This window comes from Hibiscus syriacus, unplaced genomic scaffold (genome assembly GCF_006381635.1).
Source record: "Hibiscus syriacus cultivar Baekdansim isolate YM2019G1 unplaced genomic scaffold, ASM638163v2 tig00112988_pilon, whole genome shotgun sequence".
NCBI lineage: Eukaryota > Viridiplantae > Streptophyta > Magnoliopsida > Malvales > Malvaceae > Hibiscus > Hibiscus syriacus.
This window is the reverse complement of record NW_024063432.1, coordinates 459,897-476,843: the sequence shown is the minus strand read 5'-3', so window position 1 is coordinate 476,843 and position 16,947 is coordinate 459,897. Positions and strand designations below refer to the sequence as shown.

Below are 16,947 nucleotides of genomic sequence, written 5' to 3'. Positions count from 1 at the left end.
TTAGAAAAAAGAATGAATAAAATATTAATATATTTAATTTAATAATATTAAATTAAATTAAATTTTAATTTTAATTTCATATTATAAATTTTGTTACTTTATATTTTATTGTTTATTTTTTAAAATTAACAATTTAAATCTAATTAATAATATATTAATATATCAAAAAATATTTCTGTAACTATTCTAGAATTTCATTAAAAGAATCACGATCCTATCAAATCATATTAGGTCAAGATTTTTCTGCTACAACTTTTTTATCATCCCTAGACAAGATGTTGTTAACTAATTCAAGCGCTAACAACTGTTGTTAAGGAGAGATATGAGTCTCGGACCTGATAAGTTTCAATTATATCTAATCATATAAGGTCACATTTTTTAAGTTTCTTTGGAGGTTTGAATTTAGAATAAAAAAAATCTTTGACTTGACTCGAGATTATAGTATAATTATATTGTGTGTCGACTAAAATCTTGATTTGAACTGACTCGATTTAGTTCGATACATACATATCCATAATTGTTATGGCTCATAGGAATGAACGTCCAAAACATGCCATCCTGAAATCATAAAAAATGGAATTAAAATAAGCAAACAACTGATGGGCATTTGTTTGACATAGCCAAAATCCTACCCCATGTCTCATTCATGGTTCGATTATACAAAATCCATTAGTGGCTATGTCTCTCTCAACCGAGCTTGTCACAATTATTCATATTTGTGTGGTTGTGAGCTTGAAGTTGCTTCCTTTATCAACCTTTTTGACTTTGGTTTTGGCCTACTTATGGTACCTACTTATGGTTCAATTGTTCTATTACTGAACTAGGAGTCTCACGCTTCCCTTAATCCTCTACTGAGGGCCTCGCCATGAGTACACCTGATAACTTCGTAAAAAGACTACATTTTGGGTCTTTTTACTAAAGTTATTGATTATCTAAAACCCATTGTCATAACATTTTAGTTGCATATAGTTGTATTTTGGACATTTATTGCATATGGTGGAAAAGTTTTACTGCTACAATTTTTATTTGATAAAACTGATGCTGCTGATGAGAAGGGTTGGCTGTTGGCTGTAATCGTGTAAGAGATGGAAAATGACCGATGAGAGAATTATTTGCCATGACAATTTTAAAGTGAGGGCCAAAGGAATTGATAATGATATCTGTGAGGAATTTTTCGCCGTGACAAGTTTTTTTTGCAAGTTTGAATGTAGTACAAGACAAAGTAGCTGACGTCGCGTGACCAGCTGTCCAAGGAACCTCACGTGAATTCCCTGCCCTTACTGATATTTTGGGACCACCTCCTGCTGTCTTAAAATCACATCTTGGGCTTGATTACAAGAATAAATGAGGGAATTTCAAGGGCATAAAACCCAATAAATTCCCACTATAAATAGAAAATGATGCCTACATTTTTAGGGATCCCTACAATTTCCATATTTTGAGCTTTTAAAGGCAACAACACCATTTTTCTTTATCTTCTTCCTTCTTCATTTTTCTTGGTAACCTCCATAGATGAGCTTCGTCAGGGTAGCAACTAGACCCTCGAGAGAAGCTAGCATGCTAGAGCAGTCATGGTGGTGGTATATACGTCAAGGCAACAACCCCATTTTGGGAGTTTCCTTCTCCTTTGCTTTCCATTTTCTTATATTTGTTGAGCTTGTTTTTAAGGATTATCTTGTTTGAACTTAGCCACACCATGAACTAATCTATTTGGTGTTGGATTTGTTATGATTGATATTTTATTTCATGTTAATGGATGATTTTTAGTATGTTTATGTTTAATGTTGTTTTGTTCACTATTTTAACTTTATATTGTGACAATGTAAGAGCTTTTAAGAGATTATCATTTGCCATAGCCTAACATGCTTAGTCATTGTAAGAGCTTTCGAGAGATAGTCATTTTCTAAATATTGATACCTAATATCAATAGAGTTAGGTTAGATCTACATGAACAAAGGAACTAATCCGGGATGATGAGGTTATAATCTGCCTTAGATATAAGGAGAGGGTTTTAATTAAGTAAAAGGGATAGTACTCAATTGATACGCTAGGGTCACAGTTTACGCTGAGAGGTATTGTCGTGGCAATAGTTTTATCAGGTTGCTTACTAGAGATAGCCTAGGACCACTTCTAGTAAATCCTGTTGGGCAGCATAGACATAGTGTACTTAGATCATCCTAGGCATAGAATAATTTCTCGCCGTAGTAAATTCAACCAATTACTTCTTTAGAAGCTTTATTGTGTGAGGTTGTCAGTCTATTTCCAACGTTCAGAATTTTTTTTTTTGCTTTAGCTACTTTTATTTACTTACTCTTGCAATTAATATTTGCCTTAGCAACGTTTATTTGTTTACTCTTTCATATTTTTCTTGCCACGACAAAAATTATCTGCTCACTTCACACATTTCTTGCCTTAGCAAACTTTTTCCATTTGTTCATACCATATGTCGTAGCACATTTAACATTTGTTTATATAGACTTAGAAACTTAGGATTAGTTAGTGAAACCTATTCCTAGCTGTAGCACTCTTTTAAAAGCTCTCAAATCCCTATAGAGACGATACTCACTCACTATTATATTACTTGTATGTGTATACTTGCACAAATTTGTGTGCCACAACTACATATTTACACGCGATCCAATTTTTGGCACAGTTGTCGAGGATAGATACAAGGGACACATACGTAAGTGCACACTGTTGCATGGAAATTCTTTAACAATTAAAAGTCAAGGCACACTGTTGCAAAGTCAGACAACCTTATTACAAAGTTATAGCTCATCTTTGAGAGCTTTGGAGAACCAAGTGGGCCAAATCGCCATAACATTACATGCTCGCCAACAAGGAAACCTCCCTATTGATACCGAGGTTACTAGGCCTCACTAAAATGAGCAATACAGTGAGCTTACACTGAGGAGTGGTACCTAGCTCAATCAAGAAGACAAGTTTGGGGGGAAGAAGCAAAAAAAATTTCGTCGCGGAACTGTACTAGAATAATATGAAGGTTAAGCTGAACTTTCTATATAAGAAGAATTGCCTATGGAGAAGGACAATGATGAGGGTTCAACTGGTCTCTCTACTGATGGAGGAAAATTTATTGCCATGACAAACGTTTCACCCCCACCTGCAGCAGACGAAGTCAGACCCCACCACCCTTCCCTCAAAGGTTGAAGAAGCATAACGAAGAGATCATATTCCACTACGATTCAACTTCATGTGAAAAACACTTTGAATGAGAAAGGACTACTGGAAAGGTCCTACAATCTGATTTCTATTGGCCTACACCCTTCAACGATACCTAAGATTTCTATAAATCTTGCGATAGATGCCAATGGACGGGGAACTTACATGGAAGACACTTAATGCCAAGACAAAATATTTTGAAGGTGGAACTGTTATATGTGTGGGATATTTTGGTCTATACTGGTGCTCCGATCGAACGTGACAAAACTGTCATATCAATTTAGGATGTTTGGAGTTTACATCCTTTCAACCCTCTTTAATTTTTTTTGTTATACAAAAATATTTTTGTGTGTGTTTGTTTTTCTTTGCTATATTTCTTTATTTACTTTTAATATTAGTTTTTTTTAGAAGAACTGACTCCCAAACATGTGGAAAATAGTAAAGCCCCTATGGATGTTGCACCCACTTAGAAAGAATACTCAATTGGTGTTGGCACAAACGATGACATTGCTGATGATGTCCACACATCTGCATAAATGACACGATAAATTGCAATACCTCTGACCAAGCATCGCCTGAAGAGGACAACCAATCACATTTGGACTTCTTCATATGAGGAATCTGGGCAAAAGAACTCTATCACCATCAAAGTAGACGTTAGTCAAGGTACCTTGCATTGCATTTCATCTTTAGTTTAATTTCCATGCATCGAGGACAATGCATCCCTCAAGTTTGGGGAGGTATTGTTCATACTTAGTCATTTGCATAGATAATGTTTAGTATAATTTTTTTGTTATGCATTAGCTAGGATTAGGTTAGTTACTTGGAATAAGTTGATGATGCCCGATGATGATGAATATTTTTGCCATGGCTAGAAATGAATGTACATGACTGTTGAGGAGTATAGAACCAACCCTAGGACTTGATTTTTTATGACTCTTTGAACAAGATTGTCTGTTTTCTATGCTTAAGGAACTTAGAAAATTTTTATGAAAGAACTTTTAAATACCTTGGCATAACATTTTGGTAATGAACTAAGCTGCTATATCAATGTTTGAAAAGGCTAAGTTAAACTCCTCAATATCTTGAATTGTGTTGAACTGCAAACAAATGCCTCGGTATAATTGTAGAGGGACACTTCTTTGTGTGACGGTATTGCCTGGAAATCCCTTGAATAAATGGCAGCCTTAGTACATGAGTGACTGAAAGTAGTCACAAGATGACTCTATTTGACTAGCTCGGGGATGAAATTTATGCTCCCATTCATCTAGAGTGAGGGATGGTAGTTGTGATAGGCTGACTCCCCTTGTGCAATGCTAAAAAAATGAAAAATTGAAAAATTAAAAAGTTTAAGTGTTTGAATAAACATGAGTAATTTTGAGCTTAATGAATAATTTTATGCATTGGCAAAACAAAAGAACTTACTTAGGGACTTTTTTAATTTCGTTAAGCATAGACTCAATACAATCACGCACGCATATACACTTACAAATGATCTGTTATATATGTAGGGCATTTTGGTCTATATTGGTGCTCCGATCAAATGAGACAAAATTGTCATATCAATTTAGGATGTTTGGAGTTTGCATCCCTTCAACCCTCTTTAATTTTTTTTATCATGGAAAAATTATTTTTTGTTGTGTTTGTGTGTTTGTTTTTCTTTTCTTTATTTACTTTTAAGTTGATGATGCCCAATGATAATGAAATATTTTTTCCATGGCTAGAAATTAATGTGCATGATTGTTGAGGAGTATAGAACCAACCCTAGGACTTGATTCTTTGTGACTCTTTTAACACGATTGTATGTTTTCTATGCTTAAAAAACTTAGAAAAAATTTATGAAAGAAATTTTGCATACATTGGCATAAAATTTTTGGTAATGAACTAAACTGCTATATCAATATTTTAAAAGGCTAAGTTAAACTCGTCAATATTTTGAATTGTGTTGATCTGTAAATAAATGCCTTGGTATAACTGTAGAGGGTCACTCCTCTGTGTGAAGGCATTACCTGGAAATCCCTTGAATAAATGGCAGCCTTAGTACATGAGTGAATGAAAGTAGTCACGGGATGACTCTACTTGACTAGCTCGGGGTTGGAAGGTATGCTCCCATTCATCTAGAGTGAGGGATGGTAGTTGTGATAGGCTAACTCCTCTTGTTCGGTGCTAAAAAAATGAAAATTTGAAAAATTAAAAAGTTTAAGTGTTGAATAAATAGGAGTAATTTTGTGCTTAATGAATAATTTTATGCCTTGGCAAAAAAAAGAACTTACTTTGGAACTTTTTAATTTCGTTAAGCATAGACTCGATACAATCACGCACACACACACTTACAAAGGATCTTAGCCTATGGAAAGGTACTTGACTTCTTAATTAGTCTAGCATGTTGAAGCCAAACTTTTTTCTGAGGGTTGAAATCTTAGACCACTTTACTGTCCTGATTTAGACTTTGCCATAGCATTTTATTTTTTTGTTGATCATTATTCATTGCTTGAGTATAAACAATAAATTAAGTTTGGGGGTGCGATAACCCTGTAAAAAGACTACATTTTGGATCTTTTTACTTAAGTTACTGATTATTTAAAAGCCATTGTCATAACATTTTAATTGCATATAGTTACATTTAGGACATTTATTGCATGTGGTGGAAAAGTTTTGCCGCGGCAAGTTTTTCTTGATAAAATTGATTCTGCTAATGAGAAGGGTTGTGTGTTGGCTGTAATCGTGCGAGAGATGGAAAATTACCGATGAGAGAATTATTTGCCATGACAATTTTAAAGTGAGGGCCAAAGAAACTGATGATGATAACCATGAGGAATTTTTTGCCGCGACAAGTTTTTCTTGCAAGTTTGGACGCAGGACAAGACAAAGTAGCTAACACCGCGCGACCAGCTATCCAAGTAACCTCACGTGAATTACCTGCCCCTGCTGATATTTTGAGACCACCTCCAGCTGCTTTAAAATCAAATTTTGTGTTTGATGCCTACATTTTTAGGGATTCATACATTTTTAAGGATCCCTACATTTTCCATATTTTGAGATTTTGGAGGCAGCAACACCATTTTTCTTTATCTTATTCCTTCTTCCTTTTTCGTGTTAACCTCCATAGCCGAGCTTCGTCGGGATAACGGCTAGGCCCTCGAGAGAGGCTAGCCTGCTGGAGCAGTCATGGTGATGGTCTAGGAGTTAAGGAAGTAGCTCCATTTCGGGAGTTTCCTTCTCATTTGCTTTCCATTTTCTTATCTTTGTTGAACTTGCTTTTAAGTATTATCTTGTTTGAACTTAGCCACACCTAGGAACACTTCTAGTAAATCTTATTGGGCAACATATACATAATGTACTTAGATCATCTTAGGCATAGAATAATTTCTCGCTGTAGCAAATCCAACCAATTACTTCGTTAGAAGCTTGATTGTGTGAAGTTTTCATTCTATTTCCAGCGTTCAGAAAAATTTCATCTTAGCAACTTTTATTTACTTAGTCTTGCAATTAATTTTTTCCTTAGAAATTTTTATTTGTTTACTTTTCATATTTTTCTTGCCACAACAAAAATTATCTATTCACTTTACTTCACACATTTCTTGCCTCAGAAAATGTTTTCCATCTGTTCATACCATCTGTCATAGCACATTTCTCAATCGTTTATATCTTTATACTGAAATTTAGGATTAGTTAGTGACACCTATTCCTAGTTGTAGCAATCTTTTAAAAGTCCTCCAATCCATGTGGAGATGATACTCACTCACAACTATATTACTTGCATCGATCGTGTATACTTGTACAGATTTGTGTGCTACATCACACATATTTACAATCGATCAACACCTCTAGAGGGTCTCTAACCCTAATTATTGTAATTGTTATGCATTATCTAAATGCAACCCTGACACTATTGTGCATTATCTAAATGCAACCCTGACATTATTGTGCATTATCTAAATGCAACATTGACATGCTCTACACTATATGAATGTAACATGCTTCTAGTATTTGTTCTCACATAGCTATCAAAGATTAGTTAACTGAGGGAACCCGATGTCACAAAGTATCTGTGAAATTCCCACTAAGCTGCTGAATGATCTCCTGGTCCTCACATAGCCATCAGGTAGATAATAGAGGGGGAACCCGTTTATTACATAGCAATAGGTACAATTCCCACTTAACTGAAACATTGGCTCGGTCTCACATAGTCATCAAGCCAAGCTCTAATGATATATGTTGTATTGGACTAATGCAACTATATATGCATAACTGAGGGCCATAAGGCCACATAATGCTGGCAATGCCCCACTAGTGCAACTAAGGTAGCCTGGCTAACCCTAGCATAGTTGGACACAGTAAGTGAGGTCATCCTCTCACTAGCTACTATATCGCTCATACTCTTACCTAGAACGTTATGTAAAGGTTTATTAGTTAGTTACTGTTGTTAGTTATTAAGCTGTTATATTCTAGTTGTTTGTTACTTAAGGGTGTTTTGGTTATTCTACATCTCTAGAGAAGTCTCTGTGTGTTTCGTGATTTTATGATGATTACTGTGCTCGTTGTTCGTTTTCTATAACACTCGCCAGCCTAACACTTGAATCGGGTTCATTATTGGGTAGCAACACTCTAATCTCTCTTATCGTACTTCTGTGTAATACCCTTTAACTTGGAATGATGGTTTATATGTTCTCGATTCACTGACTTTTTGAAGTACACGACTTCACTGTTACGTAATCTAACTTACTTATCACACCGCTTGTCGGTACATCCTCTTTAACGATCCACATTTTTAATTATTCGATACGTGTTCAACTGAAGATACTAGTGTTCTTGGGTATCTTTGGTCGTTTAATCATCCTTACCTCTTATGGGCCTTAAAGATATCAAATGTAACCATCCAAAGTGGGTAGTATCGATACACTACTTGCAGTATCGATACCCTATGGTTAAGAATCGATACTCCTATGAGTATCGGTACAATAAATGGCTTTTGTTACTGAAAATTTGGCCCAATATCGATATTGTATACCCTGAGTATCAATACTATAGGGGCAATATCGATACTCTCGCTTGGATATCCCCAAATTTTGTCCCAATTCATCCAATATTGATATTGTTCATCTAGTATCGATACTCAAACCTAGAAATGTCTTATCTAAGGTGGGGAAACACCCAAAAATCATCCCAAATGTCTTATTTTGGTTCTTAATCATGTGCCAAAGCTTTAGAAGGTTACTTAAGGTCTTAAAGTGGCATAAAAGCACATTCTTTATATCAATTTCGTCATCTAATCACGAAATCAAGCATAAACCCTAGAAATGCTTAAAAACTCAAATATAAACTAAATTTCATGATTATGAAAGCCTTAACACCACAAAGGAATAGAAATGGATTACCTTAGTTAAAGAATCCCGAAATGAAGCTCTTTCATTGGCCATACTCCTTTCCTCTAAGATTTGGATGAAAATCCCCACTTTTTTTTAACTATGAAGAACGCAATGCCTTGAAACATTAATATGATGTTGCTGAAGGGATTAGGAATGAAATTGAAGTATGAAATGGGCTTAAGAACTTACCTTTGAGCTATGATACTTAGGTGGAAGAATGGAGAAGAGGAAATGAAAAAAAAAATAAAGGGAAGAAGAAGAAATGAGAGATATAAAAACTCACATCCTTTTAAATTGTGTAGTTATGCTTTTGGTCCCTTCTCATCTTCCTACCATTCGAAAATCTCCTTTTTATGGCTAATTGGGCCTAATTTCAACCCAGTTAAGCCCAACAACTTAAATTATAAAATTCACGGGATCCACATACCTTTCGAGTTAACCTGAAACTACTAGCCTCAAATTTGGGGTGTTACAACCCATGGTCCGCTAGAGTTCCACCAAGTAATCTCAAGGATACAAGAAGCCCAACCAACACCACGAAGGTTGTTCTCTTCACTCCATAATTCTGCTTAATTGTAGTCATGAACTTGTTAGAAGATAACGACATGCATAATGGTCGTCCAATAAATAGACACCAAGATTTTACATGGAAAACCCTTTCGGGGGAAAATCTCAGGTAGAAGTGGAAAAATCCACTAATATCAAGAGAAGACAAATACAAGAGGAGTCCTCATTGTTAGCCCGATCTCTAATCATAATCCTTAGTATCTATTTATAGGGATAAATACTTGATTACAAAGGAAACTTATAAAGTAGAAATCTAATTAAAGTAGATTTTCTACAAAAGGAAAAAGTAAAGTTTCTACTTTTAATCTAATTAGATTTCTTACTTTTCACAAATAATTTAATTAATTTGTGTCACTTTGAATTCAAGTCAAACTCTAACAATCTCCACTTTGAAGCGGATTCTGAAAGTGCGAAGGTTTCAAGACAAAATACTCAAATTCGATGAGACACCCAAATTTAACAAAAATAATTCTTCATTTCAACAAACAAGCTCTCCACCTTGAGAGCATATTCCCCACTTCTTCCACGAAATCCATTAGAGGGGTAATTACCATGAATGAGTTGCGAATTAACTTATGAAATACTAAATACATGTCGTTGCATGTCCTAGCAAATTTAGAATTAGGGATATTTACCATGAATGAGTTGAGAATTAAACCCTAAATACAATCCAAATCAAATCTAACAAAATCAAACTCCTAAAAAAATAATCAACCAATTAAAGTGAGATTTAGGAATGTGATAGTCGAGACAAAAGCGAAACAAAACAAATTAAACTAACAACTTATATAAAACTAAGCAATATATGGAGTGAAGGGTTATTCAATTAGTTTTAATATCATGATTTATTAATAGCCTACAGATAATCTGACATCACCTCGACTATTCAAAATGGTAGAACAAAGATAAACATTACAGTAACAAAATAAAGGGTAACACACAAATAGTCCATGATATTATTTTATTAAGTTTTTTAATTATTAAAAATTATAAAATAATTATTTAACTATAGAGTATTATTTTATTGAGTCACCGGACTATTCATTATGTTATAAACCATTCTTTTATGTTAAAAATTGATAGTATTTTGATCTGAACGTTAATATGCTAATTGTGACATAATAAAATCTAATCACGAAATCTCAAACGACTATCATATCCTAATCACCATGTTAATATCTAGTTTAGACAACTTTCATTTTTTTAATGGAACATAGTGAATAGTTGGGTGATCATTTTGTAACTTTTAATAGTTAAAGGACTTAATAAAGCAACATTCTATAGTCAAAATATCATTTTATAACTTTTAATAGTTGAGAAACTTAATAGAGAAATACCTTATAGTCAAGGACCATTTATGTACTTTACCATAAAATAGAAAGAGTAAATTAAACCCAAGCTCACTTAAGTAATATTTTGTAACAAATATTATTTCAATCAAGTCACTCAATTCAAATATTATTTCAATCAAGTCACTCAATTCAAATATTGTTACAAACATATTATTGTATTGTTAAATTTATATGAAATAGTTACTTGGTATAATATAATATTAATTTTAGTCCTTAAAACTTATATAGTTTATCAATTTTTTCCTCGTCCAAATATCTTTAAAATTCATTTCTTTCCTATGAACTTTAATTTACGTATCAATTTCTTCATAAAATCGTTAACTTTTCTAATCATCTATGTTGGTTAATCATCGTTTACATCAAGATTGATACCAAAATATTCACATTTCACTCATATTTCTTCTTTTTGGATTGGAAACCACTCATATCTAGGGGTGTAAACGAGCCGAGTCGAGTTCGAGTATTGTTGAGTTCGACTCGACTCGAAAACTCTGAAATGAAGCTCGACTCGACTCGAAAACTCGCTAGCTTAAAATTTTCAAGCTCGACTCAAACTCGAAATCCTGAACTGAAGCTCGTGAGCAGCTCGAAAATGCTCGAAATGAAATAAAAAATTCTTAAACTTAACTCGATTGAAGCCTCAAACTCAAACTTGAACATGAACCTTAAATACATGAAAATCTTACTGTATTTTTAAAAAAAATCAATACATAAATATTAATATTATTAATAATTTATTTTTTAAAAAATAAAATCTTAATATATTATATTTTCTAGCTGCACATGAGCTTTTCGAGTCGAATATCGGGTAGGTCGTTTTGGCTCGTTAAGAACTCGAGTCAAGTCCATTCGATCCAAGTATTTATCGAGCCTTGATCAAGTCCATTCGATCCGAGTACCTTGATCGAGTCGATCTCGAGTAGCTCGCGATCTATCTCGTTTCATTTACAGAACAACTCATATCAACGAAAAATCATCTAAAGGTTTAACATTTTAATGCTCTGGTCTTCAATATTTGTTCACTGAAACTAATTTCGAGATATGTTATATGTCTACTGAAAAGAATACTTCTCTCTACTTAAATTTTCGTAATATAACATTTAAAGCAAATTTATTTAATTTTCTACAATACAACATTAGGGTAAATTTTTAAACATCCAAACATAAAACGAACTTAAAAACTTCATATAATTTTTAAACTTGCTTATGTCAATATCTGTCTCTTTCGACTCATTTTTATAAATTATGTTTGATGTTTTTTATTTTGTATATACCCTTAGCTTGTTTGATTTTACGATTATAAACTCTCAAAGGTAAGTAACTTAGATTTTTATTTTAAAGTTTGGCTTGAACTTTAATTTTCGTAATTAAAGCAACATATAATTGTGTTGGTATCAATTATGAGCGTTGTGGAGTGCTCATCTTTACTCACACGTAACTAACTTCCGAATATATCAAAAAATTATCTGGTAAAACATCAATTCGGTAAAAAAATAAATTTAGGTATCTGACCTTACCTAACTCAAAAAAGACAACTTCGAAAAGATAAAATCATTTACTTTTGTGGTGCGTTTGGTTCACGGAATGTAAGATTATCAGTGAGAATAAAAAATTACCAGGGAATAGGATTACTGGGAATGTTGTATTTTGTGTTTGGTTGGTTTAGCAAGAATGTAAGATTATCGTGTTTAGTTAAAGGAATAAAAGATTATTGGAATGTAAATTTGACCAAATTGTCCTTTTTATATATTTGTATAATATTAAAAGTTGGAAAATATTTATACATTTTCTTTAAAAAAAATTAAATTCATAAAATTTATATATTTTTTTTACAAAATTAAAAATATAAAAAAGGTTTAATGAAAGGGTAAAATTTTATTTTAACCCCTGAACTTCATATAAAATTTTAATTATAGATTTTTTTTGTAAATCTAAAATTATTTAAGGATAAATTTGTAATTTAACATTTCTAGAATTTTTATTATTCAATGACAGAAGAATGATATTTTTAAAGAAAAAAAATTTAAGGGCATTTTAGTCCAAAAAGCCGGTAATGTTACAATACCTAAGCGAATAGAGTCCCGATAATATACCCAAAAAATTCACTATTAATAATAAAATATTACCGAGAATGACATTTTCGGCCAACCAAGAAAAATGTGGATTCCATTCTCGGGAAATCCACATTCCCCATCCAAACGCACCTTGGTGCCTTTGGTTTTTGTTTCGTGTTTCCGCAGCTTATAAGTGCCGCTCAAATCATAAATCTGTATTATCTGATAGCAGGGAAGATACAATTGGTGCGGAATGAACAGCTCCAGGGAAGATTCTCCAGATTGGCTTCGCTCTTTTCAGGTATGTGCTCTTTTCAGGTATGTTTACCCTGCTTTGTTTAGCTTCTACAATCCTTTCATTTGGGCATCAATCTGTCTAATCAGACTTTCTATTTTTTTTGCAGTCGTAAATTCTATAATAGTTTATTCTTGAACTTAGGACTGTAAATTAGACGATATAGATAAATATTTTATTCGAATGGACTTGTCTCAAGTTTAAGCTCGATTTCTTATTAAGTCATTTGATAATTGATTTGAAAAAGCTCCCGAACAACTCGAAATAAAGAATATATTAAAATTTTATTTCTTTTAAAAATTAAATAATTAATAATATTAACATTTATGTGGTGATTTTTTTTTTAAAATGCATGATCAATTTGAGTTTGAGATTCAACAGAATTAAGTGTTTTTTTTATTTCAAGCTTTTTCGAGCTTCAATTCATGATTTCGTATTCGAGACGAGTTTGAAAATTTTAGGGTCGCGAGCTTTCAAGCCGGGTCGAGTTATATTTTAAAGTTTTCTAGTTGCGTCGAGCTCCACAATACCTTAGCTCGAATCGTCACATTTACAGCCCTACTTGCACCTTCACCTTGATTCCTTACTGATTTGCGAGAATTAACTTTGATTCCAGGCACCAACTTCTAATGTGACATTATCTTCCGATTCCGATTCTTTGCCAAATGGTAAAACTTCCTATGAATGTCAAGGACCGATGCCAAATGATGCTTAAATGAACTGTGAAAGATATATAATAGATTAGCTTCTGATTTTCCAGGTGACTTTGTTATTTACAACTTGTGTATGAATGATACAGGGAGTGAGGAGGATGGAAAGGTTTCTATGGAAGAAATGTCCAAGAAAGGCTTGTTGTCTCATGTAAGATTTCACACTGCCTTGCCTTGGGATTACCTAATTCAGGCTTATCGTTTATCATAGCATGTCACTGTCTATAAAAAATGTCATCAAACTTAAAAAAGATTTTAGAATTGATGAAAACGAAGACATTTTTGCTTTGGGAAAGAATCAGTTTATGATTGAACAAAGCCATTGTCATTCATTTAACGAATGATAAAGCTTTATAATGTAAATGTTACTTCATACGTTTTAGACATATACCATAATAAGATAGCCGACCTGGTATTACTCGGATTAGATTGGATGGATACTGTTAATATTGGTGCTGATGAAAGTAGTTGGATGTTGAACAGACAGCAAATAATTCAATTCGGACTTTATCGTCAGATTCTGAATCTTCTCCTAAAAGGAAGGAGAAAGGGTATTTATCTCAAGAAAGTGGTGAGACCAGTGATCTAGTTCTGACCGGAAGAGCCGAAAAGTCTCCACGAAAGAAGACTTCTAAAGGAATATCTCCAAAAAAGAGGGTAAAAACTGGGGGTCAGACTCCCAAAAGGGAGAAGAATGTAAAAGATGATGCAAAGGTAACAGGTATGATACCGGATTTGTAAAATGTGCTTTTAAATTCTTTTGGGTTTGGCTAGCTTAAAATATTCATATGGATGATGCAAAGGCCATTTATGTGATAAAGCTACCAAAGTTGCTTCACATGCAATGTCTGATTCTCTTACAGAAAATTATGGTAACGTGGAAACTGCCGAGGAGGCGGCATTAGAAAAACACATTGAACCTCATGTAAGAATGTTAGTAGCAAATGTGATGTTTTCTTTTTGTCATCTGAGCCTCTGGTTCACTGAATTCTGTAAAATTTATAATATGTAGGCTTCCACCTCAATGTTGCCTTTGGTACTGTCTGAGAAAGTACAACGCTCAAAGATAAGATACATTTTGTCATAGTTATGTCTTATATACAACTAACTTCCCTAGACAATTGGCGGTAACTTTCAAGAAGGATTATATTGACGGTGCCTAGGATTATAATCAGGAATAATCTAAAACTTATAATTTAGTTACTTTCTTAGTCACTAAAGCTCTGCAAACAACCTAGGAGAACCTAGACAGTAGAAACCAATCTTAACTCGTATATTTGGTCTCTCTAGTTGCAGACTCTTAAGGACTTAGCATCATGCTTTTTATTTTAATCCAAAATCTAAGATTTTTTTATTTATATGTCTGCAAAAGTGGAAGCCTCAAACAAAATTTTTTTGTGTTGTAGAAATCTTAAATATTATAGAATTAACATAATAATTTTTGGCCTTTTGACCACATGTCTGCAGTGAAAAGGAACCAGTGATTAACAAGATGTTGTGGTTTGTGCAGGCACTTGTTGAATGCGAAGGGGATTCCATTGATTTGAGTGGTGATATGGGGGCTGTTGGTCGAATTGTAGTTTCTGGTTCTGCATCTGAAAATCACGAGGTGTTCTTAGACTTAAAAGGCATGTGTTGTTTAACTGCTCTTCTTAGGTTCTGATGATATATCTGTTTATTTTGTATTTGAATTTGTAAATTATCATCTTTGAATGGTTGGTGAGTTACTGACAGATATATTCCTGTATACTTGGACTTGTTCTGCACTCAGATTCATCAAGTTACTGAATTTTCTGCCGTTCTAGTTTGAAGACATTATCTTTCTTAATCTCTCATGAGTCATGACTGGTTTTGAATGACATTTTCTCAGGAACCATATACAAAACAAAAATGGTTCCTTCCAGAACATTTTGCATCGTGCGCAAATTCTGTCTTGCATTTTCTCTGGACATTTGTGATTGTATTGATGTTTATGCAGATTTTTTGGTCTACAGGTTAGCTTCGGTCAGACCGAGGCCAAGGTTTGTCCTAGAACTTAACTTTGGTATTGGTTTGATCAGTCAGAGGCTTGTTATTTTCCTGAATGTTGCTTTTAAGTTTCTTTATTGCGCCTCTGAATTGTATAGTATGTTCTCAGATAGAGGCCATCATGAATGACTTCATTCAGCTGAAGCCACAATCCAATGTTTATGAAGCAGAAACAATGGTGGAAGGTTATGTTATTTTAGCTATATATATCTATACACGACTAGTGCTTTAATGTAACATTAGATTATGGTTAATATTTTGACATACTTTCATGAAGAAGAAAAAAATTAACTGACCCTATTCCCATATATAATGGGGTAAAGGGAGGTAGGATAGTAGGCTGCCCCCAACGTCAGGTTGAGAGCAGCTTCCGTGGGAGACCTCCGGCAGTTAGAATTATGAATTACCCCCCATGGGACTCGATCCTACGACCACAAGGTTAAGAGCCTTGCGCTCTACATACTTTCATGAAGCATTTACTCATTTCCTGATATTCGATTGATCTGGAATTAATAGGTACGCTAGAGGGCTTCTCGTTTGATTCTGAAGATGAAGCTGAGAAGATGCCGAAGGCAATTCCTCATCAAACCGAGGAGATTGATGGGCAAATGAATGGGAAGTCCAAGGGAAGAGCTGAGAAAACATCTGTATGCATTCAAACCACCTTAACTAACGTGCATCTTTGTTTAATGCCATATTGCCGCCATCATCATCATCTCTATGATGCTTATATAACAAGGGATGTGTCGGTGTAGATGGCGTCTCGGAAGAGAGGTAAACCAGTTGGAGGGAAGTCACAGTCAGCCAAGAAAGCAAGAAAGAAGACTGGCATTTCAAAGAAACCCAAGGCCAAAAAATAACTCAAGACAAATCAATGCTCAAAATACTCTTGTATATGGGCATAATCAGCCATTTAATGTTGGTGTAATAATTATTTAGGTTTCTAGGGTGATTAAAAAATTAATTAGCAATTTATGGTATTTACTATGGTGTCTTGGAACTCGTTACGTGGGTATAATAAGTTCTAATAAAATATTTTTTATTAGAACTTGTCACTCAAATGTAGCAGATTTTAATAAAAAAATATTTTTTAGAGCTTGCCATGCTTATGTGACCAGTTTGAATAATATGTTTTTTTGAAACTTATGACCTCTAGATGATTGGTTCGCCCTTTATTATAGTAAATATTATAGATCTCAAAATAAATTTTGAGCTTTAAGCAAATAAATTTATTAATGGGCTTTTAGTATTATTTGATCAATTTTGTTGTTGTTGTACACTTTAAAATGCCATGTTTCAAACTCAGCTTTCTAAATGGATTTTTAAAATTTTTCAAAAATGAGATTTTGGAATTTTAAATTGTTAATATTTATAATTATTTTGTTCAATAAA

At 33.6% G+C, this 16,947-nt stretch overlaps 1 protein-coding gene across 1 annotated transcript; it reads left to right on the top strand.

Annotated features, from left to right (window-relative positions):
- The first annotated feature begins 3,036 nt into the window (after positions 1-3,036).
- On the top strand, positions 3,037-16,448 carry LOC120185078 (DNA-binding protein BIN4-like). The gene is made up of 13 exons (XM_039189397.1): positions 3,037-3,135; positions 12,709-12,840; positions 13,434-13,485; positions 13,578-13,678; positions 14,011-14,248; positions 14,391-14,452; positions 14,540-14,591; positions 15,036-15,155; positions 15,398-15,444; positions 15,522-15,548; positions 15,665-15,740; positions 16,072-16,202; positions 16,311-16,448. The coding sequence occupies exons 1-13, from the start codon at positions 3,037-3,039 to the stop codon at positions 16,413-16,415; spliced, it is 1,242 nt and encodes a 413-aa protein (XP_039045328.1). The 3' UTR covers positions 16,416-16,448.
- The last annotated feature ends 499 nt before the right edge of the window (positions 16,449-16,947 follow it).

Excerpts from the sequence above, each read along its gene's own strand:
- LOC120185078 (XM_039189397.1), top strand. The coding sequence starts at position 3,037 with ATGGAGAAGGACAATGATGAGGGTTCAACTGGTCTCTCTACTGATGGA. Across the intron at positions 15,445-15,521 it reads CTTCCAGAACATTTTGCATC|GTTAGCTTCGGTCAGACCGA; the intron begins GTGCGCAAATTC and ends TTTGGTCTACAG. Across the intron at positions 15,741-16,071 it reads AGCAGAAACAATGGTGGAAG|GTACGCTAGAGGGCTTCTCG; the intron begins GTTATGTTATTT and ends TGGAATTAATAG.